General features: G+C 45.9%; 3 protein-coding genes and 1 long non-coding RNA gene across 4 annotated transcripts in view; 3 read left to right on the top strand and 1 right to left on the bottom strand.

The window, feature by feature from the left end:
• The first annotated feature begins 4 nt into the window (after window positions 1-4).
• Window positions 5-4,253, top strand: LOC122205881 (leucine-rich repeat-containing protein 37A3-like). Its single transcript, XM_042914491.1, has 2 exons — window positions 5-3,654; window positions 4,219-4,253. The coding sequence occupies exons 1-2, from the start codon at window positions 819-821 to the stop codon at window positions 4,251-4,253; spliced, it is 2,871 nt and encodes a 956-aa protein (XP_042770425.1). The 5' UTR covers window positions 5-818.
• LOC122207327 (leucine-rich repeat-containing protein 37B-like) lies at window positions 4,173-6,734 on the top strand. The gene is made up of 2 exons (XM_042917424.1): window positions 4,173-5,114; window positions 5,638-6,734. Exons 1-2 carry the CDS (start codon window positions 4,468-4,470, stop codon window positions 5,648-5,650), a joined length of 660 nt encoding a protein of 219 aa, XP_042773358.1. The 5' UTR covers window positions 4,173-4,467; the 3' UTR covers window positions 5,651-6,734.
• Window positions 6,735-11,103: 4,369 nt separating this feature from the next.
• Window positions 11,104-27,043, top strand: part of LOC122207336 (leucine-rich repeat-containing protein 37A-like) — a 151,580-nt gene continuing 135,640 nt past the window's right edge. Inside the window, exons 1-4 of the mRNA XM_042917438.1 lie at window positions 11,104-12,013; window positions 19,726-19,797; window positions 23,646-23,717; window positions 24,437-24,517. Of these exons, the coding sequence (XP_042773372.1) occupies window positions 11,367-12,013; window positions 19,726-19,797; window positions 23,646-23,717; window positions 24,437-24,517 (872 nt within the window). The 5' untranslated portion in view covers window positions 11,104-11,366. The remainder of the gene's footprint in view (window positions 12,014-19,725; window positions 19,798-23,645; window positions 23,718-24,436; window positions 24,518-27,043) is intronic.
• Window positions 12,946-26,773, bottom strand: LOC122207339. The gene is made up of 4 exons (XR_006196772.1): window positions 26,732-26,773; window positions 25,205-25,349; window positions 24,461-24,515; window positions 12,946-13,110 (listed from the first exon to the last, which is right to left on the bottom strand). It is a non-coding gene; the product is annotated as an uncharacterized LOC122207339 (long non-coding RNA).

Genomic DNA, 27,043 nt, shown 5'->3' with positions numbered 1-27,043 from the left:
GTGGTCTTTGGGGATCACGAAGTCTGGGCATAACAGGACCAGATCAACTTCCAAACTTCTCTGAGGAGGCTGAAATTCCTCCACCCTTACAGAAGACCCCAAATCATCTAGAGTCCCCTGAGGAAGCTGAATCTTTTTTGCCCCAAGGGGAGGCTCAGGCTCAGCATCCAGAGCCCTCTGAAGAGACAGAAACATCTCTACTTGAGCAGGAGGCTCCATCTCAGCGTCCAGAGTCCCTTAAGGATGGAAATTCAGCAAACCCACAAGAGGCCCCAGCTGAGCCTTCAAGTACCCCTGAAGAGGTCGAACCTTCTTCAGTCCAGCAGGAAGCCTCAGCTCACCCTACAGAGGCCCCCGAGGAAGTGGAACCTTCTCCAACCCCCCAGGAGGCCCCTGCTCAGCCTCCAGAGCCATCTAAGGACATCATATCTCAACTGTTAGCACATCATGAAGTAAATGTGCTATCTCCAAGTCAGAGTGAAGCTCAGAAGCCAAGCTTCCCCAATGTCACTGTTAAACCTCTGGATCTTACCATAACTCTAACTCAGCCTGCGGAGCACCCTGAGGAGGCTGGACCTACCCCAGTCCAGCAGGAGGCCCCTGCTCAGCCTGCAGAGGGCCTCGAGGAGGTTGAACCTACCCCAGTCCAGCAGGAGGCCCCTCCTCAGCCTGCAGAGCGCCTCGAGGAGGTTGAACCTACCCCAGTCCAGCAGGAGGCCCCAACTCTAGTTCCAGAGTTCCCTATCGAGTATTTAACTCAACTTGCAGTAAGTGATGAGGTGACATCTCTACCTCTAGGTCAGTATCCAGATTATTTAATGTTTCCCAGGGTTATAGGTAAGCCTTTAGATGTGGAATTTACCACAACTCCAGGGCCTGATAAAGGTGTTGAATCTTCTATAGCCCAGCAAGAGGCCCCACCTCAGCCTCTTGAACACACTGAGGAAGCAGAACTTTCTCTAACCCAGCAAGAGACCTCGGGTAAGCCTCCAGAGGAGGTTGAGCCTTCAAGTGAGCAGGAGACCCCAGGTCAGCCTTCCGAGCCTCCTGGGGTGATTGATCCTTCTCTAAGGCAGCAGGAGACCCCAGCTCAGCCTTCAGTGCCTCCTGAGGAAGGTAAGCCTTCTCTAAGCAAACAGGAACCCCCAGCTCAGCTTCCAGACCGTTTTGGAGAAGCTGAACTTTCTCCAACCCAGGAGGAGGCCTTAGCTCAGCTTGCAGAGCTCCTTAATGAGGCAGAATCTTCAACCCAGCAGGAGACTCCAGCTCAGTCTCCAGGGGAGATAGAATCTTCTGCAACCCTGCAAGAGCAACCAGCTCAGCCTCCAGAGCTGCCTTCCAGGGAGGTGGAACCTTCTCCAACCCAGCAGGAGCACCCAGCTCAACCTCTCTGGCATCATAAGATGACAGTTTCACCTCCAGGTCACTACCATGATCAACATTTAAACCTGCCCAATGTCAGTGTGAAACCTCCAGATGTGCAGCTTACCATGACTGCAGAACCCACTACAGAGGTGGGACCTTCTGCAGTTCGGCACGAGACTATAGCTCAGCCCTCAGTGCCTCTTAATGTGGAACCTTTTGAAACCCAGCATGAAGCCCCAACTCTGCCTCCACAGTCCCCTGAGGTTGAATCTTTGCCAGTTCAACAGGAGACTCCAACGCAATCTCCAGAATCTACCACACAGGAGAAACTTCCAACACAGCAGGAGACCCCAGTTCAGTATCCAGAATATCCTGGAGAAGTTGAACCTTCTACAACCCAGCAGGAGGCCCTAGCTCAGCAATCACAGGCCCCTGAGGAGGGTGAATCATCCTCAACCCAGGAGGAGGCCCCGACTCAGCTTCCAGAGGCCCAGGAAGAGGGTGAACCTTCCCCTCTCCAGGAGGAGGGCCAGGGTCAGCACCCACAGGCCTCCGAGGGGAGTGAACCACCTACAACCCAGGAGGAGGCCCCAGCTCAGCATCCACAGACCCCTGAGGAGGTTGAATCTTCAACCCAGCAGGAGGCTCCAGCTCAGTATCCTCAGGCATCAGAGGAGGGTGAGCCTTTTCCAACCCAACCAGAGACCCCAACTCAGTATCCAGAGCCCCTTGAGGGGACTGAGCCTTCTCCAGCCCAGTCAAAGGCCACAACTCAGCATCCAAATCCCCTTGGGGAAGTTAAACCTGCAACCTATCAGGAGGCCCCAAGTCAGCATCCACAGACCTCTGAGGAAATTAACCCTTCTGCCACTCAACAGGAAGCCACAGCTCAACATCCAGAGCCTTCTGGTGAGGTTGAACCTTCTCCAACCCAACAGGAGGCCCCAGCTCACTCTCCAGAGCATCAGGTGGTAACAGTTTTTCCTCAAGGTCCACATCCAGAGCAGGTCCAGGCTCAGCATCCAAATTTGACTGAAGTCAGAGTTCAGCCTTTAGACCTGGAACTGACCATAACTCCAGAACCCACTACAGAGGTTGAAACTTCAACCACGCAAGAGATCCCAGGTCACCCTTCAGAGCCACCTAAGGAGGTTGTAGTTCAGCCTCCACTGTTTCAGGAGGTGACAGTTCCAACTCCAGGTCTGGATCAAGCTCGTCATCCATCGTCACCTAATGTAACAGTTCAGCCTTTGGACCTAGAGCTTACCATAACTCCAGAACCCCCTATGGAGGTTAAAGCTTCTACAGCCCTGAAGAAAACTACAGCTCCTCCAAAGGACCTTGAGGTAACATTTGCACATCTAGAGCAGGTTCAGGTTCAGCAGCATTCAACCTTGAATAAGGCCACAACTCAACATTTGGACCTGGGGCTTACTATAACTCCAGAATTCAATAAGGAGATTGAACTTCCTCTACCTATGCAGGAGACTCCAATTCAGCCTCCAAAGCCACCTGAGGAGGTTATTGGAGCTCAACCTCCAGTATATCAGGAGCAGACTGTTCTGACACCAGGTCAGAATCAAGCTCAGCATTCATCACTCCCCAATATAACAGTTCGACCTTTGGACCTGGAGCTTACCATAACTCCAGAGCCCACTGTGGAGGTTAAAACTTCTACAGTCCTGAAGAAAACTACAGCTCCTCCGAAGGACCTTGAGGTGACATTTCCACATCTAGAGCAGGTTGAGTCTCACCATCCAACCTTGACTGAGGTCACAGTTCAGCCTTTGGACTTGGAGCTTACCATAACTCCAGAGTCCACTACAGAGGTTGAACCTTCTCCAGCCATGCAAGAGACCCCAGATCAGCCTCCAGAGCCGCCTAAGGAACTTGTAGCTCAACCTCCAGTATATCAAGAGGCAGCAGTTCCAACCCCAGATCAGGATCAAGCTCAGCGTCTGTGGTTGCCGAATGTAACAGTTCAGCCTTTGGACTTGGTGCTTACTGTAACTACAGAACCCACTACGGATGTTAAACATTCCTCAGCCCTGCAGCAGACTACCGCTCCTCCAAAGGACCTTGAGGTGACATTTCCACATTCAGAGCACATTCAGCATCCAACCTTAACTAAAGTCACAGTTAAACCTTTGGACCCAGGGCTTACCGTAACTCCAGAATCCACTACAGAGACTGAACCTTCTCTAACCATGCAAGAGACCCCAACCCAGCCTCCAGAGCCACCTAAGGAGGTTGTTCAGTATCCGTCCCAACAGGAAGTGACAGTGAGAGGCCTGAGAAAATTAAAACTTAAAAGCTTAAGTTATGGGAAACTGAAACCTAACCAAGCTTAACCAGCTTGTTCCGCTTCTGTACAATTGCTTGGCGCGCCCATGTATTCCTGATCAATCATTGTTGCCTGGCACATCCGTATATTCCTGGTCAACCATTGTTACTTGGCACATCCGTGTACTCCTGGTCAACCATTGTTACTTGGCACATCCGTGTACTCCTGATCAATCATTGTTGCCTGGCACATCCGTGTATTCCTGATCAATCATTGTGATACCCATACCCCCGGTTGTGGTCTGACCTAAAGGCAGGAACCAATCGAATACTGTTAAGTGTCCAACTTTAAACACCAACCAATCGCAGCTCTGTAACTGTGGAAAATTCCTGATTTCCCCATGACTTGTTTGTACCTGTCTATAAAAGGGGTGTAAAAACCTCTCTCAGGACCTCTCGGCGTCACCGGCAACGAGGGCGCAGAGGTCCAGGTTCGAACCTGCAATAAATGACCCTTGCTGCTTAGCTTTGACTCTGGACTCTGGTGGTTCGTTTTTGGGGGTCTCTTAGACTCTGGGCATTTCAACAGTTCCTACTCCAAGTAAGGATCAAGGTCAGCAACCAACATTGCCCAGTGTCACAGCTCATCGTGTGGACTTGGGGCTTACCATAACTCCAGAACCTACTACAGAGGCTGAACATTCTACACCCGTGAAGGAGACTACAGCTCCTCCTCCAAAGGACCTTGAGGTGACACTTGCACATCCAGAGCAGGTTCAGAGTCAGCATCCAAACCTGACTGAAGTCACAGTTCCACCTATGGACCTGGAACTTACTGTAACTGCAGGATCCAGTGTGGAGACTGAACCTTCTCCAACCATGCGAGACACCCCAACTCAGCCTCCAGAGCCACCTAAGGAGGTTGTAGTTCAATATCCATTCCAGCAGGAAGTGACAGTTCCAACTCCAAGTAAGGATCAAGGTCAGCATCCAGCATCACCCATCATCCCATTTCGTCATGTGGAGCTTACTATAACTCCAGAACCTATTACAGAGGCTGAACATTCGACAACCCTGAAGAAGACTACAACTCCTCCCCCAAAGGACCTTGAGGTGACACTTGCACATCCAAAACAGGTTCAGAGTCAACATCGAAACCTGACTGAAGTCACGGTTTCACCTATGGACCTAGAAATTCCTGTAAGTCAGCAACCAGAGTCATTTGAGACAGGTTTTCCTCCAACAACTCAACATCCTGTGGTGCATTTTGTAAAGTATACCTCAGAAAAGGCATACACAACTTTAACTTGGCAACCAGAACAGAATGCCACCACAGACCTCAAAATATGTGAGCGCTGTACCTGCAAAGATGAGACCCTGTCGTGTGTTGGTCTCAGCCTACAGCAGAGGCTCCGCAGAGTGCCCGTGCTGGAGCCCGACACCTACAACGGCACCTTCACCATCTTGTAAGAATCGCCTTTACTTGTTTGTTCTCTGCCTCCTGCTTGACATGGCAGTCTCTTCCTCAATGTCGTCCTGGGCCTTCCTCATCTCCCCAACCACGTTGACTGACTTTCTGTTTTTACCTTTTCTTTGTCAACTATCCCTTATCTTCATTTTCCTTTTTACTACTGTTCGCCCTTCTCCAATCTTTTACTTGTAATTGTCCTTATTCTTTTTCCTTATCCAATTTTTAGCCCCATTATTTCATTCCTTAACCTCTACTCTCCCATTTTTGCTCCATCCTCTATAATAGGATACAACAGAGTAGTGAAGAGTAGAGATTCTGGAACTAGATTGCCTGCGTTTGGGCCGAGGTCTGTCATCTATTAGCTTTGTGACTCAGTTTCCTTTTCTGTGAAATGGAAATTATGATAGTTACCATCTCATGGGATTATGGTGAGATCTAGATGAGGTAATACATATGAAGCACTTGGATCAGTGCCTGGCGAAATATGAGTGTTAGCTGTTATTATTTTGATTCCCCAGACCTCATCTTTGACGCCCGGCCTTCCACATACAGTACTCAGTTTGGGCCCAACCCAAGAGTAAGTACTATGGGCGCCACACTAGGATGAAATCGTCTTCAGAACATGAAATGACAGGTGGGAAGAAAGGAAATGGTCATAAAAAGGGAGGTGGCATGTAATTAAGTACTAAAAGAGGTACCATGGGTGTTGGAATTCAGCAGACTCTGTAATCAGCGGAGTATGGAGGTCAGGGAGAGCTGCATGGATAAGCTAACACTTTAGCTGAGACTTAAAGAGTGGCTCTGATGTGTTAAATAGAGAAAAAATGGGTATAAGTCTAGGCAAAGGCACGGCTGCAGGAATGATCAGGAATTAAGAATTAGGTTAAGCAGTTAAAGATCCAATTACGAGAAACCTTGACTATCAGCTAGAGAGGTTTGAACGTTAGATTCTGAGTTATAGAGAGCCATTGAAAGTTTTCAAGCATGAGATATACAGAACGCTGAAACAGGATTATTTTCAGTTCCCCATATAGGCCGATCTGGAGAGGAGAGCTTGATCCAGCGAGACCAGATAGAATGTTCTAACAAAACCTGGGAATAAAGTAACAAGGGGCCGACTCAGAGTGGCTGAAAAGAGTAGAAAGAAAAGCCTTGAGAGCACTGCAAAGGAGGAAGTGACAAGATAGACTAACTGATGACAGTCGCGGGTGGGGTGTGCACGGGAAAGAGAAAACTCAGATATTACTCTGAAACTTCTGTCCCAGATAAGGAGAATGATGGAAGTTGAGGCATCTTTTACCAGGGAACACAGAGCAACCAGAAGGCTTCAGGTTGACTGGAAATGTCCACCAGGCACATGGGCAGATGGGTATCTGTTTTGAATTTATTCCTGACTCCCCTGAAAGAAATGTGTATATAAACTGACCAGGTAAGCTGTTGCTGAGGGAAGAGGACAAAACTAAAGGTAAAGATTCAAAGTCATACGCAGAGTTAGCGGTTGAAACTGAACCTCAGGCATTTAATAGCTTCTCTTAAACATGTGTAATTCATGGATACATGAATTATCATGGATACTTTTTTTTGTTTTTAATGTCACAGGTATAGAGGATAAAACGTGAAAATCCCACCCCACCCTCCCTACCACTCATAAGATAACTCCTGTCACCTTTTTGGTGTGTGTCCTTCCTTCCCATCTCTTTCCTTTGCAGGTAGGGGATTGAGCTCGAGCTAGCTCGAATAAAGGTTCTTTTGCTTTTGCATCGGACTCGGCTCCCTAGTGGTCTTTGGGGATCACGAAGTCTGGGCATAACAGGACCAGATCAACTTCCAAACTTCTCTGAGGAGGCTGAAATTCCTCCACCCTTACAGAAGACCCCAAATCATCTAGAGTCCCCTGAGGAAGCTGAATCTTTTTTGCCCCAAGGGGAGGCTCAGGCTCAGCATCCAGAGCCCTCTGAAGAGACAGAAACATCTCTACTTGAGCAGGAGGCTCCATCTCAGCGTCCAGAGTCCCTTAAGGATGGAAATTCAGCAAACCCACAAGAGGCCCCAGCTGAGCCTTCAAGTACCCCTGAAGAGGTCGAACCTTCTTCAGTCCAGCAGGAAGCCTCAGCTCACCCTACAGAGGCCCCCGAGGAAGTGGAACCTTCTCCAACCCCCCAGGAGGCCCCTGCTCAGCCTCCAGAGCCATCTAAGGACATCATATCTCAACTGTTAGCACATCATGAAGTAAATGTGCTATCTCCAAGTCAGAGTGAAGCTCAGAAGCCAAGCTTCCCCAATGTCACTGTTAAACCTCTGGATCTTACCATAACTCTAACTCAGCCTGCGGAGCACCCTGAGGAGGCTGGACCTACCCCAGTCCAGCAGGAGGCCCCTGCTCAGCCTGCAGAGGGCCTCGAGGAGGTTGAACCTACCCCAGTCCAGCAGGAGGCCCCTCCTCAGCCTGCAGAGCGCCTCGAGGAGGTTGAACCTACCCCAGTCCAGCAGGAGGCCCCAACTCTAGTTCCAGAGTTCCCTATCGAGTATTTAACTCAACTTGCAGTAAGTGATGAGGTGACATCTCTACCTCTAGGTCAGTATCCAGATTATTTAATGTTTCCCAGGGTTATAGGTAAGCCTTTAGATGTGGAATTTACCACAACTCCAGGGCCTGATAAAGGTGTTGAATCTTCTATAGCCCAGCAAGAGGCCCCACCTCAGCCTCTTGAACATACTGAGGAAGCAGAACTTTCTCTAACCCAGCAAGAGACCTCGGGTAAGCCTCCAGAGGAGGTTGAGCCTTCAAGTGAGCAGGAGACCCCAGGTCAGCCTTCCGAGCCTCCTGGGGTGATTGATCCTTCTCTAAGGCAGCAGGAGACCCCAGCTCAGCCTTCAGTGCCTCCTGAGGAAGGTAAGCCTTCTCTAAGCAAACAGGAACCCCCAGCTCAGCTTCCAGACCGTTTTGGAGAAGCTGAACTTTCTCCAACCCAGGAGGAGGCCTTAGCTCAGCTTGCAGAGCTCCTTAATGAGGCAGAATCTTCAACCCAGCAGGAGACTCCAGCTCAGTCTCCAGGGGAGATAGAATCTTCTGCAACCCTGCAAGAGCAACCAGCTCAGCCTCCAGAGCTGCCTTCCAGGGAGGTGGAACCTTCTCCAACCCAGCAGGAGCACCCAGCTCAACCTCTATGGCATCATAAGATGACAGTTTCACCTCCAGGTCACTACCATGATCAACATTTAAACCTGCCCAATGTCAGTGTGAAACCTCCAGATGTGCAGCTTACCATGACTGCAGAACCCACTACAGAGGTGGGACCTTCTGCAGTTCGGCACGAGACTATAGCTCAGCCCTCAGTGCCTCTTAATGTGGAACCTTTTGAAACCCAGCATGAAGCCCCAACTCTGCCTCCACAGTCCCCTGAGGTTGAATCTTTGCCAGTTCAACAGGAGACTCCAACGCAATCTCCAGAATCTACCACACAGGAGAAACTTCCAACACAGCAGGAGACCCCAGTTCAGTATCCAGAATATCCTGGAGAAGTTGAACCTTCTACAACCCAGCAGGAGGCCCTAGCTCAGCAATCACAGGCCCCTGAGGAGGGTGAATCATCCTCAACCCAGGAGGAGGCCCCGACTCAGCTTCCAGAGGCCCAGGAAGAGGGTGAACCTTCCCCTCTCCAGGAGGAGGGCCAGGGTCAGCACCCACAGGCCTCCGAGGGGAGTGAACCACCTACAACCCAGGAGGAGGCCCCAGCTCAGCATCCACAGACCCCTGAGGAGGTTGAATCTTCAACCCAGCAGGAGGCTCCAGCTCAGTATCCTCAGGCATCAGAGGAGGGTGAGCCTTTTCCAACCCAACCAGAGACCCCAACTCAGTATCCAGAGCCCCTTGAGGGGACTGAGCCTTCTCCAGCCCAGTCAAAGGCCACAACTCAGCATCCAAATCCCCTTGGGGAAGTTAAACCTGCAACCTATCAGGAGGCCCCAAGTCAGCATCCACAGACCTCTGAGGAAATTAACCCTTCTGCCACTCAACAGGAAGCCACAGCTCAACATCCAGAGCCTTCTGGTGAGGTTGAACCTTCTCCAACCCAACAGGAGGCCCCAGCTCACTCTCCAGAGCATCAGGTGGTAACAGTTTTTCCTCAAGGTCCACATCCAGAGCAGGTCCAGGCTCAGCATCCAAATTTGACTGAAGTCAGAGTTCAGCCTTTAGACCTGGAACTGACCATAACTCCAGAACCCACTACAGAGGTTGAAACTTCAACCACGCAAGAGATCCCAGGTCACCCTTCAGAGCCACCTAAGGAGGTTGTAGTTCAGCCTCCACTGTTTCAGGAGGTGACAGTTCCAACTCCAGGTCTGGATCAAGCTCGTCATCCATCGTCACCTAATGTAACAGTTCAGCCTTTGGACCTAGAGCTTACCATAACTCCAGAACCCCCTATGGAGGTTAAAGCTTCTACAGCCCTGAAGAAAACTACAGCTCCTCCAAAGGACCTTGAGGTAACATTTGCACATCTAGAGCAGGTTCAGGTTCAGTTTCAGCATTCAACCTTGAATAAGGCCACAACTCAACATTTGGACCTGGGGCTTACTATAACTCCAGAATTCAATAAGGAGATTGAACTTCCTCTACCTATGCAGGAGACTCCAATTCAGCCTCCAAAGCCACCTGAGGAGGTTATTGGAGCTCAACCTCCAGTATATCAGGAGCAGACTGTTCTGACACCAGGTCAGAATCAAGCTCAGCATTCATCACTCCCCAATATAACAGTTCGACCTTTGGACCTGGAGCTTACCATAACTCCAGAGCCCACTGTGGAGGTTAAAACTTCTACAGTCCTGAAGAAAACTACAGCTCCTCCGAAGGACCTTGAGGTGACATTTCCACATCTAGAGCAGGTTGAGTCTCACCATCCAACCTTGACTGAGGTCACAGTTCAGCCTTTGGACTTGGAGCTTACCATAACTCCAGAGTCCACTACAGAGGTTGAACCTTCTCCAGCCATGCAAGAGACCCCAGATCAGCCTCCAGAGCCGCCTAAGGAACTTGTAGCTCAACCTCCAGTATATCAAGAGGCAGCAGTTCCAACCCCAGATCAGGATCAAGCTCAGCGTCTGTGGTTGCCGAATGTAACAGTTCAGCCTTTGGACTTGGTGCTTACTGTAACTACAGAACCCACTACGGATGTTAAACATTCCTCAGCCCTGCAGCAGACTACCGCTCCTCCAAAGGACCTTGAGGTGACATTTCCACATTCAGAGCACATTCAGCATCCAACCTTAACTAAAGTCACAGTTAAACCTTTGGACCCAGGGCTTACCGTAACTCCAGAATCCACTACAGAGACTGAACCTTCTCTAACCATGCAAGAGACCCCAACCCAGCCTCCAGAGCCACCTAAGGAGGTTGTTCAGTATCCGTCCCAACAGGAAGTGACAGTGAGAGGCCTGAGAAAATTAAAACTTAAAAGCTTAAGTTATGGGAAACTGAAACCTAACCAAGCTTAACCAGCTTGTTCCGCTTCTGTACAATTGCTTGGCGCGCCCATGTATTCCTGATCAATCATTGTTGCCTGGCACATCCGTATATTCCTGGTCAACCATTGTTACTTGGCACATCCGTGTACTCCTGGTCAACCATTGTTACTTGGCACATCCGTGTACTCCTGATCAATCATTGTTGCCTGGCACATCCGTGTATTCCTGATCAATCATTGTGATACCCATACCCCCGGTTGTGGTCTGACCTAAAGGCAGGAACCAATCGAATACTGTTAAGTGTCCAACTTTAAACACCAACCAATCGCAGCTCTGTAACTGTGGAAAATTCCTGATTTCCCCATGACTTGTTTGTACCTGTCTATAAAAGGGGTGTAAAAACCTCTCTCAGGACCTCTCGGCGTCACCGGCAACGAGGGCGCAGAGGTCCAGGTTCGAACCTGCAATAAATGACCCTTGCTGCTTAGCTTTGACTCTGGACTCTGGTGGTTCGTTTTTGGGGGTCTCTTAGACTCTGGGCATTTCAACAGTTCCTACTCCAAGTAAGGATCAAGGTCAGCAACCAACATTGCCCAGTGTCACAGCTCATCGTGTGGACTTGGGGCTTACCATAACTCCAGAACCTACTACAGAGGCTGAACATTCTACACCCGTGAAGGAGACTACAGCTCCTCCTCCAAAGGACCTTGAGGTGACACTTGCACATCCAGAGCAGGTTCAGAGTCAGCATCCAAACCTGACTGAAGTCACAGTTCCACCTATGGACCTGGAACTTACTGTAACTGCAGGATCCAGTGTGGAGACTGAACCTTCTCCAACCATGCGAGACACCCCAACTCAGCCTCCAGAGCCACCTAAGGAGGTTGTAGTTCAATATCCATTCCAGCAGGAAGTGACAGTTCCAACTCCAAGTAAGGATCAAGGTCAGCATCCAGCATCACCCATCATCCCATTTCGTCATGTGGAGCTTACTATAACTCCAGAACCTATTACAGAGGCTGAACATTCGACAACCCTGAAGAAGACTACAACTCCTCCCCCAAAGGACCTTGAGGTGACACTTGCACATCCAAAACAGGTTCAGAGTCAACATCGAAACCTGACTGAAGTCACGGTTTCACCTATGGACCTAGAAATTCCTGTAAGTCAGCAACCAGAGTCATTTGAGACAGGTTTTCCTCCAACAACTCAACATCCTGTGGTGCATTTTGTAAAGTATACCTCAGAAAAGGCATACACAACTTTAACTTGGCAACCAGAACAGAATGCCACCACAGACCTCAAAATATGTGAGCGCTGTACCTGCAAAGATGAGACCCTGTCGTGTGTTGGTCTCAGCCTACAGCAGAGGCTCCGCAGAGTGCCCGTGCTGGAGCCCGACACCTACAACGGCACCTTCACCATCTTGTAAGAATCGCCTTTACTTGTTTGTTCTCTGCCTCCTGCTTGACATGGCAGTCTCTTCCTCAATGTCGTCCTGGGCCTTCCTCATCTCCCCAACCACGTTGACTGACTTTCTGTTTTTACCTTTTCTTTGTCAACTATCCCTTATCTTCATTTTCCTTTTTACTACTGTTCGCCCTTCTCCAATCTTTTACTTGTAATTGTCCTTATTCTTTTTCCTTATCCAATTTTTAGCCCCATTATTTCATTCCTTAACCTCTACTCTCCCATTTTTGCTCCATCCTCTATAATAGGATACAACAGAGTAGTGAAGAGTAGAGATTCTGGAACTAGATTGCCTGCGTTTGGGCCGAGGTCTGTCATCTATTAGCTTTGTGACTCAGTTTCCTTTTCTGTGAAATGGAAATTATGATAGTTACCATCTCATGGGATTATGGTGAGATCTAGATGAGGTAATACATATGAAGCACTTGGATCAGTGCCTGGCGAAATATGAGTGTTAGCTGTTATTATTTTGATTCCCCAGACCTCATCTTTGACGCCCGGCCTTCCACATACAGTACTCAGTTTGGGCCCAACCCAAGAGTAAGTACTATGGGCGCCACACTAGGATGAAATCGTCTTCAGAACATGAAATGACAGGTGGGAAGAAAGGAAATGGTCATAAAAAGGGAGGTGGCATGTAATTAAGTACTAAAAGAGGTACCATGGGTGTTGGAATTCAGCAGACTCTGTAATCAGCGGAGTATGGAGGTCAGGGAGAGCTGCATGGATAAGCTAACACTTTAGCTGAGACTTAAAGAGTGGCTCTGATGTGTTAAATAGAGAAAAAATGGGTATAAGTCTAGGCAAAGGCACGGCTGCAGGAATGATCAGGAATTAAGAATTAGGTTAAGCAGTTAAAGATCCAATTACGAGAAACCTTGACTATCAGCTAGAGAGGTTTGAACGTTAGATTCTGAGTTATAGAGAGCCATTGAAAGTTTTCAAGCATGAGATATACAGAACGCTGAAACAGGATTATTTTCAGTTCCCCATATAGGCCGATCTGGAGAGGAGAGCTTGATCCAGCGAGACCAGATAGAATGTTCTAACAAAACCTGGGAATAAAGTAACAAGGGGCCGACTCAGAGTGGCTGAAAAGAGTAGAAAGAAAAGCCTTGAGAGCACTGCAAAGGAGGAAGTGACAAGATAGACTAACTGATGACAGTCGCGGGTGGGGTGTGCACGGGAAAGAGAAAACTCAGATATTACTCTGAAACTTCTGTCCCAGATAAGGAGAATGATGGAAGTTGAGGCATCTTTTACCAGGGAACACAGAGCAACCAGAAGGCTTCAGGTTGACTGGAAATGTCCACCAGGCACATGGGCAGATGGGTATCTGTTTTGAATTTATTCCTGACTCCCCTGAAAGAAATGTGTATATAAACTGACCAGGTAAGCTGTTGCTGAGGGAAGAGGACAAAACTAAAGGTAAAGATTCAAAGTCATACGCAGAGTTAGCGGTTGAAACTGAACCTCAGGCATTTAATAGCTTCTCTTAAACATGTGTAATTCATGGATACATGAATTATCATGGATACTTTTTTTTGTTTTTAATGTCACAGGTATAGAGGATAAAACGTGAAAATCCCACCCCACCCTCCCTACCACTCATAAGATAACTCCTGTCACCTTTTTGGTGTGTGTCCTTCCTTCCCATCTCTTTCCTTTGCAGGTAGGGGATTGAGCTCGAGCTAGCTCGAATAAAGGTTCTTTTGCTTTTGCATCGGACTCGGCTCCCTAGTGGTCTTTGGGGATCACGAAGTCTGGGCATAACAGGACCAGATCAACTTCCAAACTTCTCTGAGGAGGCTGAAATTCCTCCACCCTTACAGAAGACCCCAAATCATCTAGAGTCCCCTGAGGAAGCTGAATCTTTTTTGCCCCAAGGGGAGGCTCAGGCTCAGCATCCAGAGCCCTCTGAAGAGACAGAAACATCTCTACTTGAGCAGGAGGCTCCATCTCAGCGTCCAGAGTCCCTTAAGGATGGAAATTCAGCAAACCCACAAGAGGCCCCAGCTGAGCCTTCAAGTACCCCTGAAGAGGTCGAACCTTCTTCAGTCCAGCAGGAAGCCTCAGCTCACCCTACAGAGGCCCCCGAGGAAGTGGAACCTTCTCCAACCCCCCAGGAGGCCCCTGCTCAGCCTCCAGAACCATCTAAGGACATCATATCTCAACTGTTAGCACATCATGAAGTAAATGTGCTATCTCCAAGTCAGAGTGAAGCTCAGAAGCCAAGCTTCCCCAATGTCACTGTTAAACCTCTGGATCTTACCATAACTCTAACTCAGCCTGCGGAGCACCCTGAGGAGGCTGGACCTACCCCAGTCCAGCAGGAGGCCCCTGCTCAGCCTGCAGAGGGCCTCGAGGAGGTTGAACCTACCCCAGTCCAGCAGGAGGCCCCTCCTCAGCCTGCAGAGCGCCTCGAGGAGGTTGAACCTACCCCAGTCCAGCAGGAGGCCCCAACTCTAGTTCCAGAGTTCCCTATCGAGTATTTAACTCAACTTGCAGTAAGTGATGAGGTGACATCTCTACCTCTAGGTCAGTATCCAGATTATTTAATGTTTCCCAGGGTTATAGGTAAGCCTTTAGATGTGGAATTTACCACAACTCCAGGGCCTGATAAAGGTGTTGAATCTTCTATAGCCCAGCAAGAGGCCCCACCTCAGCCTCTTGAACACACTGAGGAAGCAGAACTTTCTCTAACCCAGCAAGAGACCTCGGGTAAGCCTCCAGAGGAGGTTGAGCCTTCAAGTGAGCAGGAGACCCCAGGTCAGCCTTCCGAGCCTCCTGGGGTGATTGATCCTTCTCTAAGGCAGCAGGAGACCCCAGCTCAGCCTTCAGTGCCTCCTGAGGAAGGTAAGCCTTCTCTAAGCAAACAGGAACCCCCAGCTCAGCTTCCAGACCGTTTTGGAGAAGCTGAACTTTCTCCAACCCAGGAGGAGGCCTTAGCTCAGCTTGCAGAGCTCCTTAATGAGGCAGAATCTTCAACCCAGCAGGAGACTCCAGCTCAGTCTCCAGGGGAGATAGAATCTTCTGCAACCCTGCAAGAGCAACCAGCTCAGCCTCCAGAGCTGCCTTCCAGGGAGGTGGAACCTTCTCCAACCCAGCAGGAGCACCCAGCTCAACCTCTATGGCATCATAAGATGACAGTTTCACCTCCAGGTCACTACCATGATCAACATTTAAACCTGCCCAATGTCAGTGTGAAACCTCCAGATGTGCAGCTTACCATGACTGCAGAACCCACTACAGAGGTGGGACCTTCTGCAGTTCGGCACGAGACTATAGCTCAGCCCTCAGTGCCTCTTAATGTGGAACCTTTTGAAACCCAGCATGAAGCCCCAACTCTGCCTCCACAGTCCCCTGAGGTTGAATCTTTGCCAGTTCAACAGGAGACTCCAACGCAATCTCCAGAATCTACCACACAGGAGAAACTTCCAACACAGCAGGAGACCCCAGTTCAGTATCCAGAATATCCTGGAGAAGTTGAACCTTCTACAACCCAGCAGGAGGCCCTAGCTCAGCAATCACAGGCCCCTGAGGAGGGTGAATCATCCTCAACCCAGGAGGAGGCCCCGACTCAGCTTCCAGAGGCCCAGGAAGAGGGTGAACCTTCCCCTCTCCAGGAGGAGGGCCAGGGTCAGCACCCACAGGCCTCCGAGGGGAGTGAACCACCTACAACCCAGGAGGAGGCCCCAGCTCAGCATCCACAGACCCCTGAGGAGGTTGAATCTTCAACCCAGCAGGAGGCTCCAGCTCAGTATCCTCAGGCATCAGAGGAGGGTGAGCCTTTTCCAACCCAACCAGAGACCCCAACTCAGTATCCAGAGCCCCTTGAGGGGACTGAGCCTTCTCCAGCCCAGTCAAAGGCCACAACTCAGCATCCAAATCCCCTTGGGGAAGTTAAACCTGCAACCTATCAGGAGGCCCCAAGTCAGCATCCACAGACCTCTGAGGAAATTAACCCTTCTGCCACTCAACAGGAAGCCACAGCTCAACATCCAGAGCCTTCTGGTGAGGTTGAACCTTCTCCAACCCAACAGGAGGCCCCAGCTCACTCTCCAGAGCATCAGGTGGTAACAGTTTTTCCTCAAGGTCCACATCCAGAGCAGGTCCAGGCTCAGCATCCAAATTTGACTGAAGTCAGAGTTCAGCCTTTAGACCTGGAACTGACCATAACTCCAGAACCCACTACAGAGGTTGAAACTTCAACCACGCAAGAGATCCCAGGTCACCCTTCAGAGCCACCTAAGGAGGTTGTAGTTCAGCTCCTTCTGTACTCACCCAGGTCCTCATGTAGTGCCTCGTCGAAGATGGTGGGTGAATTTTTGAATCCCTGTAGCCGTGTCCAGGTGAGTTGCCCACTGTAGCCCTCCTCCGGATCATGCCACTCAAAGGCGAACAGGGGTTGGCTCTGGGGTGCCAGCGGCAGACTGAAGAAGGCGTCCTTTAAATCTAGTACAGTATACCAGACCCTGGAGGGCGCCAAGGAGCTCAAGAGAGTATATGGGTTGGGAACAGTTGGGTGTATGTCCGCGACCCTCTTATTTACTTCCCGGAGGTCTTGTACCGGTCGGTAGTCATTTGTGTGAGGCTTTTTGACCGGCAGTAAGGGGGTGTTCCAGGCAGACTGGCAAGGGACTAGTACCCCTAGGCTTCGTAGTCTCCGGATGTGTGGCTGGATCCCCTTCCAGGCCTCCTGAGACACTTAACCAACTGAGCCACCCAGGTGCCCCAAGATTTGATGATTTCTAATTCAGCTTGAGGGTTATGCCTTGTAAGACAGAAGTTTTTAACTATGGGTCAATAGTCCCCTGGGGCAGGATTTTTAACCTTTTTTTCTATATATCAAATTTTTAAAAAAATTTTTTTTAACATTTATTTATTGCTGAGAGACAGAGCATGAACAGGGGAGGGACAGAAAGAGAGGGAGACACAGAATTGGAAGCAGGCTCCAGGCTCTGATCTGTCAGCAGAGAGCCCAATGTGGGGCTCGAACCCACGAACCGTGAGATCATGACCTGAGCTGAAGTTGGACACTTAACAGACTGAGCCACCCAGGCACCCTTCTATATATGTATTGATGATCTGCAGAAGCTTATGTTCTTGGGATAATGTTTTCAAATGTATAATAAGTTAAAATATATAGGAAAAGGAAATTATGTGGAAATAGAGTTTTCAAAAATTTTTTAAAAAGATTAGTGATATAGCAATAAATCTGCTTCTGTTAGAATATTAAATAACAAAATATAATGGTACGCCTACTAACTATTATAACTTCAAGGTACTGATGAGAATAAATGATATTTTGAGATATCCACGCCAAATATGTGATATGAAAATATCTGATTTCTGCTGGGGACCAAATTAACTACACTAATCTGTGGTTTGTTGCCTACATTCATAATGGAAGGAAATGCTAATTCTAGTTAGAGGTTTGTGAAAATAGAGATGTGATTCTATTTCCCATCCAAGTTTGGCACCCACAAATTCAGTCCATTCTATTCACGGACCTGAGCCCTAAAGGGATGGTCTGCAAATTGAAATCGCATGCACACCTTTGCACGTATTCAAGAAAGTGCAGTTTTCTAGGGAAAGGGTCCATTCCATAGCTTTTATGAAATTCTCAAAAGGTTCTTGTCTCAAAAGATTGAGTCACAAATTGGGGCGGAGGTGGAGAAAGACATTTGTTTTCCTGTGAAGTTGTACTTATTCTCATAAATGATGATAAATGAATGATTTGTTTTAATTAAAAGTAGTATATTTGCAAATTGATACCTGTCACTTTCTGAATTCATTCAACAAATATTTATGGAGCATCTCCTATGTCCCAGGAACTGTTTTACATGCCAGGGATATAAGCCCAAGAACAAAACTGACCAAATATCCCACTTGTCAAGGGGTTTACAAATATATAATATAAAAACAAATATGTAAATATAATAAATACATAGAATTTCAAGTATTGGTAAGAAATCAGTGGCCAGATCTCTCAAGTTTTCTAATTTATTCAACGACCGTTTCTGCTGCTCATAGACTGAGTTTTTTACTAATGATAATACTTTTCATTCATATAATCTTGAGTTGGTTCTTTTTATTAGATGTACTGTTTACCTCTGTCTGAGGATATATTAATGATGCCATTCTAAATTTTGTATACTGTTTATTTTTGAGAGAGAGAGAGAGTGAGAGACAGAGTGCAAGTTGGGGAGGGGCAGAGAGAGAGGGAGACACAGAATCTGAAGCAGGCTCCAGGCTCTGAGCTTCAGCACAGAGCCCAGTGCAGGGCTTGAACCCATGGACTGCAACCTGAGCCGAAGTCGGATGCTTAACCGACTGAGCCACGCAGGTGCCCCATTAATGTTGGTATTCTCAAATCCTTTTGTGTTTTCTCTGTTAACTGTGTCATTGACTATAAGCTGTTATATTTGTTTTTTATTTTCTGTCCTGAATAGAATTGGCTTTCTCACTCCATTTGGTCATTCCTGAGTGCAATTTATCTTTGTAGTTGAGATTTGACTTGCTTCTGTTTTCTTGTCCTAAGGAAGAGGTGAAATGAACCACGGGGCTTGTTATTGGTGACAGGTCCCCCTGAGAGTTAAAGAAGAGGTGGGAGGTGACTTCTAATGGCTAGTCAGAGTGTATACCCTTCCTCCAGGGTTCTGGGACCCTGCCCCCTTCTAACACCAATGGCTCCTGCCTGGAAGAAAACACCCTTTGCTGCCAGATCCAAGGAGGAAGGATGTGGGGTTGATGTGCTGTCCTTGGTCCTACTGCAGTATCCCAGCTAATCACCCTGTAGGTGGCTCCAAGGCATTTCTGGTGGGGAGTGTTTGTAGAGCTACTCCCTTGGCTTTGAGCTAAGGTTGTGGATTTTCTAATTGTATCTTTTCTAATCATCCTTAGGGACTTTGGTGGAGTTTGGAGTTTGGTAGAGACTTGGCATGTTTCAATCTGCCAGCTTGAAATAGCACAACCTCTTAGGAAGACAATTTTGTACCCCTGTTAAACCCTGGAGAAACTTAGGCAAATGTGTACTAGGATATAAACAGAAAAATGTCCAAAGCAGCACTGTTTATAATAACTAAAAATTAGAAAAATCTAGTATCCACCAACAGTAGAATGAACAAATAGTGTTACACGGGTATTTACTCTACACTTATTAAACTGAGCATTTATGTTATGTGCATTTTATGCACATTTTTAGTTCTCACAGATATTTTTTAGATGGGGAAAAAAATTAGATGGCTTTACTTGTAGCACTGATATGGTTATAAATAGGGCTTCCACAATAAAATTTGGGAAAAGAGAGGAGGAAGTGGCAGTTCTGTCCATGTTTTTGCCACTCAGGGCTGGGTTCTAACAGAGATTTTGTGATCCAGAGAGTAGGCATTAAATGTACATTTTGGTGTGAAGAGTGGATAGGGGTGTGTGTGTGTGTGTGTGTGTGTGTGTGTGAGAGAGAGAGAGAGAGAGGAGAGAGACAAAGGAGTATGTGAGAAGAAAAGATTTGAATCAAACAGCAGAGATCACCATCCCTACATTAAATAAGAATTAGTGTATTTGGTGGCACCATTACCCAGGTTTCTCTCACATCTAGCGGTCCTGTGTAGCAAATAGTTGTAGTTATTTTTGCATTTTGACCCAGAAATGACCTTTTCATTTTGCAGAATTCTCAGGGACAATTATCTGACGGAATTAAATAAAGACACATTTGAAGGCCTGCTATCCCTCCAGTATTTGTAAGTTAATCAGTTCATCATTTATTATGAGTTTTTAGTTATATTATTTATTAAAAAATACAGGGTTCAAATTGGATAATTGCAACAATTTCTTCTAACAGTAGAATTCTATAATTCTCTATAGTGGAATTCTATAATTCTCTCTATTAAATTCTATAACTCTGTAAGTCTGTGGGGACCCAGCCCATCTCTAGCATTAAATACCTCCTATGCATTTTCAACTTTTTAATTTTATAGACAAGATATAGGAAAAAGCCCTTCAGTTGTAGAGGAAAAGGGGTAATGAAGTCTGAGCAATTATGGACACCCATATGAACCTTGTTATGTAAGTGTTCATATACCATCTGCTTTTATTTATATTTATTATTTATGGCCCATGGATCAAATCCTGTGTATGGTCTGTCTTGATACAACCTATGAGTTCAGAATGATTTTCATGTTCTTAAAGGGCTGTAAAAGAGAAAAGAAGAGAAAGAAACAGAGAATATGTGACAGAGACCGTATATGGCCTGCAAAGCCTAAAATATTTACTGTCTGGCCTTTACAGAAAAGGTTTGAAAAAGTTGGCTTAGTAAAATGAGAGGAATTGAAGTTAACCTCAAATTGTCACCTACAAGACAAGAAAATATAGAACACTTACATTAATTTGAATGCCATTAACCCAGAATTTTTAAATAATTTAATCTAAATTAAATATTTAAATATTAAATATTTAACTAAGCAGGTGAATTATGTAAGCAGTATTACCAAGTACATATTAAATTATTAAGAGATTAAGGATTTCAGTGTGGGAAATTTTATTAGTTTATTTTTTTATTATTATTTTTTATGTCATTTATTGTTAAGTTAGCTAACATACAATGTGCACTTGGCTTCAGGAGTAGATTCCTGTGATCAGTGTGGAAATTCTTATGCCACCATAAAAATAGATGTTTAAAATGATGGTTAAGGGGTTGGGGCTCCTGGGTGGCTCAGTTGGTTGGGCGTCCGACTTTGACTCAGGTCGTGATCTCACAGTTTGTGGGTTTGAGCCCCGTGTCGGGCTCTGTGCTGACAGCTCAGAGCCCGGAGCCTGTTTCAGATTCTGTCTCCCTCTCTCTCTGCCCCTCCCCCACTCATGCTCTGTCTCTCTCAAAAATAAATAAACATTAAAAAAATGATGGCTAAGGGGCACGTGGCTGTCTCAGTCATTAGAGTCTGCAACTCTTGATCTCGAGGTTGTAGGTTAGAGCCCCATGTTAGGTACAGAGATTACTTAAAAAAAATGAAATCTTTAAAAATATAATGATGGTTAAGTGGTATAGTTAGAAATGTTTACACTAAACAAACATCAGAAATGCCTCTAACTTCGCTAATTACAGAATAAACATCTCTCCAGCCTCATTGTCAAGGAAGAAATGTTTGCATATATCTCTGTACATTAGACATACAGAGATACTAATGTTCTTTGCTATGGAGGTTCAGTGTTTATTCTTTGTCCATGCCATGCAAAGCTGTGTATTTCATTAATCCTTTTTAAAAAAATTTTTTTAATGTTTATTTATTTTTGAGAGAGAGAGAGACAGAGTATGAGCAGGGTAGGCACAGAGAGAGAGGGAGACACAGAATCCGAAGCGGGCTTCAGTCTCTGAGCTGTTGGCCCAGAGCCTGATGCGGGGCTCGAATTCATGAGCAGTGAGATCATGACCTGAACCGAACGAAGTCAGATGCTCAATCGACTAAGCCATCCAGGCACCCCTCATTAATCCTTATTAATGATGTGCTTTAGAAAATAGATTCTTCTTGCAAATGTGGAAGGCTTAAGGGTAGTGAGTAAAAAGAATCTCATATGACACTAAAAATAGCCCTTCAAATTATCAAACCTTCCAAGTCTTAGGGGACAACCACTTTGTATTGGTCTTCTTGGCTACCTCTGCCATCTGGGCTCCAAACGTTACAAACACAGTTTGGAGAAAACCAAAAGAGACAAACTGCGCAATGGATAGGGCCTTTCATTATTTCTACTATGAGGTACTTTGTAAGCCAATTATTTCATGTCAGGTGAAGTGTTCTCATTCATTCATTCAAAAAAAATGTGAATCAAAACCTAAAAAAGAATGTGACAGGCCCTATGCCCAGTACCATAGGCACGCAGATGGTTAAGACAGGCTTCCCACCCTTGTAGGAACTCATGATTTCACAGGGAAAATAAACAGAAGCTTAAACCATAATGCCTAAGCACTAAATGGATGATGAAGCACTGACAAAGTGCAGAAGAGGGAGCCACAAAGTCGTAAAACCACATTTCTTTTCAGTCGTTTTGCTCCTTCTACTCACTACCCAGCTGTTAATTTATTTTATAAATATTTGAGTTTGTTCTTTGTCCATGCATCAGTTTTAAACACAGTAGACAACGCAGATGAGCAAGACTAGTCCATACTTTCATGGAGTTTATGCCCAGAGGAAATGGAATGCCAGAATAACTATATTAAGAAGAAATTGGGGCACCTGACCGGCTGAGTCAGTAGAGCATGCGACTCTTGATCTCAGGGTCGTGAGTTCAAGCCCCAGGTTGGGCGTGGAGTCTACTTTAAAAAATTAAAAGAAGGAGAAGAAGGAGGAGGAGGAGAGGGGGAGGGGAAGAAATGGATTTGGGCAATGAGAAGTATAAGTTGTTTTTGGAACACAGAAGAGGGGGGAAGACTTCAAGTTGGATCAGGGAAGTTACTAGAGAAATACTGTTTGAACAGAACCTTGAATGGCTATGACGTATCATCAGATAGACATCTTGGGAAGAATATGCTTGCAAGATAGAGTGAGTGAAAGGCAAAATGCAGGAGAAATTTCTTTGGTATCTGTAGAGTAGGAAACTAGAGCCGGATTTAGGATTTTGAAGGCCTTGGATAATATGCCAGGCTACCGTGTTATCACAGCAGTGCTCTAGGACAAACTTTAGACTGCACCAGGGTCACCGGGAGGCCTTGTCAGAACACAGGTTCCACCTCCACAGTTCCTGATTCACTCAGTCCAGAGTAGAGCTGAGAATTTGCATCTTGAGTAAGTTCCCAAGTGACTCTGATATTTGAGAACCACTCCTGGAGAATTAATCTGGTGACTGTGTGCAGTATAGATTAGAATGGGAGAGACCAGAGATGAAAATGCCAGTCAGAAGATGGTGGTACCCATGTAGGTGGAAAGTGAGGGACTCGGCTGAAATCCATGGAAATAAGAGGGTCAACCATAATCAAGAATGGGTGTTTCCAAATAAAAATCCAGGACCATGTTGTTTTTTTGTTGGCCCCACTTGCAGCTGAAGCAATTGATAAATTCATAGACCGTTTAGGCAACGTACAACCAAAAATAAATTTCTATTAATATGATAATATAATTCTGAGTTCGTTCAAAGTTAGGTATTGATTAGAGGAGTAACTTCTTTTCAAGTTAAATGAAAAGGTATCTTTTACCTCTTCTGGTATTGACTTGGTGTCAAGAAATAGAACTAAACCAGGAAGGTGTGCTAATGTGAGAATATCCCTTTTAATATTAGAAATTATATGTGGCGATCACAACTTTGAGCTCATAATTTAGAAATTGATGAGGCCACAAAAAGTCATTTAATCAATTCTTCTGCTCTCAGGAAAGATTACTTCCAAGATCTATCAAGATCTATAGTTGTATATTTTATGTATGAAGATCACAAAGGTGAGACTCTTAAGAAAGGTGAGGACAGGGTTAGGGGCTCTGGAAGGTTCAAATAACAATTCCTAATACTCAGAGTTTAGCCAAAAGCTACTTATTCAATACTACCATCCTACTAATTAGATATCTTATAGCTAATTGAGGCAATATTTTCCTTTTCCTTTTCCTAGAGATTTATCCTGCAATAAAATACAATCTATTGAAAGACGTACATTTGAATCACTACCTTTTTTGAAGTTTATGTAAGTTACAAATATAAATTCATTATATTTGGAATTTGTATTAAACTTAATTGTAAACCTCTTTGTTATTCATTTGGAATGAATGAAACTTTATTAGTCGAAAGCTACTAAAATTATGTAGCAAATCTTTTTTGTCTGTGGCAAAGTTTGGTGTGAGAGTTATTATAGAGATCAGAGTGAATCGTTCTAGAGCAGCAGTTCTCTGCCAGGGTGATTTTGCATCCAGGTGACACTTGGTAGTGTCTAGAGACATTTTTGATTGTCAGACTGTAGATGTGCTCCTGGCATCTAGTGGGTGGAGGCCAGGGCTGCTGTCACACCCTACAGTTCACAGGGCAGCACCCCCCCCCCCCATAACAAAGATTATCCAACCATAAATCTCAACAGTGCTAAAGTTGTGAAACGTTTTTCTAGAGAAATAAACTTACTTCTCTAGAAAAAAATACTTACTTAACACAAGTATTTATTGAGCATTTACTGATTTGTATCTAATGCACCACATGTATAAACATGAAAGTATAAATCTTTCATGCAAATATTTTTTTAAAAAGGCAAGTATCTTTCATAGTGAGATTTCTTTAGTGTATGGAGAGAGTATTGTGGTTATGTTTCATTATCTATAAATTAGAATCACTGCCAAAGGATAAATATTCTGAAAGAATATCTTTTTTTTCTCTTTGTTTGTGTCTTGTTTTTTTTTTGTGTGTGTGTGTGTGTAGAAATCTTGGTTGCAATTTACTCACCGAACTGAGCTTTGGAACATTTCAGGCCTGGCATGGAATGCCGTTTTTACACAAGCTGTAAGTGAAATAGAAAATGAATACATGTAAAAAAAAAAAAAACTACATGTAAAAATATCATACAGTGATTGGTTAGGCGTGTGTTAATAAACCCAGTATGAATTCTGGAAAGTAGGTCTTAAAATCCATTTTTTTTTTTCAAATGAGGAAACTAAGGTACAAAGAGGCCAAGAGACTTGTCTTAACTCCTAAATGGCACTCTCTGCCCTCCCTCGTAACCAGCTTTCTGTGGGCAATGAAAGCCCCAAGCAAGTAACACCCAAGTCAGTATTATCATGGGAATTCGTGACAGTGATGCTTCCCCAAGGTGTGCATGGTCCTTGAAATCCACTTTTGAATTTAACTTTGATTCCTGCTCATGTGCAAGTTTCCTATGCAAAAGAGAACTTCAAAGAACTAAGTTTAGCACAGAGTTCTCCAGGCAGCAAAAGGTGTGGGTGCTTCTTGAGCCATCAGGAAAGCAGAAAGAACTCCTGAATGCCTGCCACAGGGCACTGCTCTCCATGTGTTTTCTTTCCTGACCACTCTTCAATTAAGAAGTGTGTTATTCCCTTTCAGTCGGAAAATTCTGTGATTTCTCTGTAAAAAAGCAAATCATACTGGACATGTTCAGTGGCCTGAGGGGGATTTTTAGACTCAAGGTTGAAGACCCTCCTCTAAAGCAGACGCTGGAAAAGACTGTCTTACTGTCTTGTGGTTCAGAAATCCGATTTCACAACTTATCTTCCATTAGATGAAAGTGTTTACGGTGTGTCCGGAGCTGGAGTAAGTTCCTGCGGGTGCCCAAGAGCAGGGGCCTCCTCTCTCCTCTCATTAATTTGCTGATGCCTAACTTGGGGAAAGAATACTGAGGGTCAGTTTTTTGTTTTGCCGGCATGCCAGAGAACGGGCTCATTGAGTTTCTCCCCCAAGAGGTTTTAGTGGTGTCAATATAATGTCTTAAAACTCACCACCTCTACTAAGCATCTTATAACACCGAGAGTCTCTTCTAAGAATCTGAATTTCATAGTTATGTAGGCAATACAGGACAAAATAGGGTGGAATCCGTTGATAACAATGAATGAATTCATTGAAAAACACTCAGTGCCACGCACACTCTGTGTCGACAGTGTACTAAGTACTGGGGGTACAAAGAATACACAGGGACTGTCCCCAAGAATCTTTCATACTGGAAGGAGAAAAAGATGGCCATTGATGGGAAAACGTATGTGAGTCATGCTGGCATCAGTGCAGCAGGGTAACGAGCTGGGGGGTGACAAAGTAGGGGATGGTTGTGGAATAGAAAAGATTTGTCGTGGACAAGGCAACAACTTGCTTGTGTTGAGTTTTCACGTTCATCTTGATGAAGTTTTGGGGAGATGGTGGGGAGTCGGGAGCCGACGGCCAAGAAAGAATTCTTGAACATGTCTTTGGTGCAAAAAGGCGATTTTATGAAAGCACAGGGACAGGACCGTGGGCAGAAAGAACTGCACTGGGGTTGTGAAGAGTGACAGGTTATATGCTATGGAATTGGGAGGTCAAGTCAAAAGGGAAGTCTCCAGAGGGACTGTGATATGTGAAAGAGGACTCCTAAGATACCAGAGGCCTTGCTATTGTCAAGCTAAGGTTGTTTTTCCGTCTAGCAAAGCATTAAGACAGTAGGGAGTTCCTGGAGAAATATTTTATTTGCCTGCCTCAAGTATCTGTCAATAGGCTGCAGGTTATAAGGAAATTTAATTTTACCTGAGATTTCCTTCTTGCCTTTGTTCCCCATATCACTATGGAGGGGTGATGTTGGGGCTCCAGGAAGCTGATTCTGTAGGTTTCTGGCGATTAGGCTATTGATAAGATTGCCTTTTTCTTGTAATTTACTAAGATATTTGTAAACTGATGGAAACTCCTATCTTGCCCGACTGAGATCTCTTATCAGTTAACCATTTGTTTTCTTTCCTTTCCTTTGTCCTCGAGCAGCCAGAATCACACATATCCCACCTGGGGCGGGGGCATGTGCTAACTTGTATTTTGCCCTCAACTTGCCTCATGCTCCCTCATCGATCTTACATGACAGAAAAAGGTAATTAAAGAACCAGAGCTAGCTGGTATTGAGAATAAATTAATACTCATGTCATGTGTGTTATGCCCAGAATTCGTGATCCCCAAATACCGCCAGGGAGCCGAGTCCGATGTAAAAGCAAAAGAGCCTTTTTTCGAGCTAGCTCGAGCTCAGTCCCCTACCTGCACTGATGCAGAGGTGAGATACCGGGGAGAGAGAGCCAGTTTCAAAAGGACAAAGGTTTTATGGGGGCCTAGGGGCAGTTGGTGAGGTAATGGCTGTGGCCTCAGCTGATTGGCTGGGGAAGGGTTCTGGGGAAGAGTGCTGTTAGGCAGTTGGGGGGGGGGGTTACTCAAGGGGAGGAGGTGTGGTCAAGGTGAAGGACACAGAACAAGATGGAGTCAGCCGGTGTAGGCCCGCCCTTTCATTCCCCCCTTGTCATGTAGCTTAGGGACCCAATCATGGGACCGGCTGCATTTATGGTGACAAGGGGA

This window comes from Panthera leo, chromosome E1 (assembly GCF_018350215.1).
Source record: "Panthera leo isolate Ple1 chromosome E1, P.leo_Ple1_pat1.1, whole genome shotgun sequence".
In the NCBI taxonomy this organism is placed as follows: Eukaryota; Metazoa; Chordata; class Mammalia; order Carnivora; family Felidae; genus Panthera; species Panthera leo.
This window is presented reverse-complemented; position numbering and strand designations above follow the sequence as displayed.

Coding starts and splice junctions, on each gene's coding strand:
- LOC122205881 (XM_042914491.1), top strand. CDS start 819: ATGTTTCCCAGGGTTATAGGTAAGCCTTTAGATGTGGAATTTACCACA. Junction 3,655..4,218: donor ACAGGAAGTGACAGTGAGAG/GCCTGAGAAAAT, acceptor GGGGTCTCTTAG/ACTCTGGGCATTTCAACAGT.
- LOC122207327 (XM_042917424.1), top strand. CDS start 4,468: ATGGACCTGGAACTTACTGTAACTGCAGGATCCAGTGTGGAGACTGAA.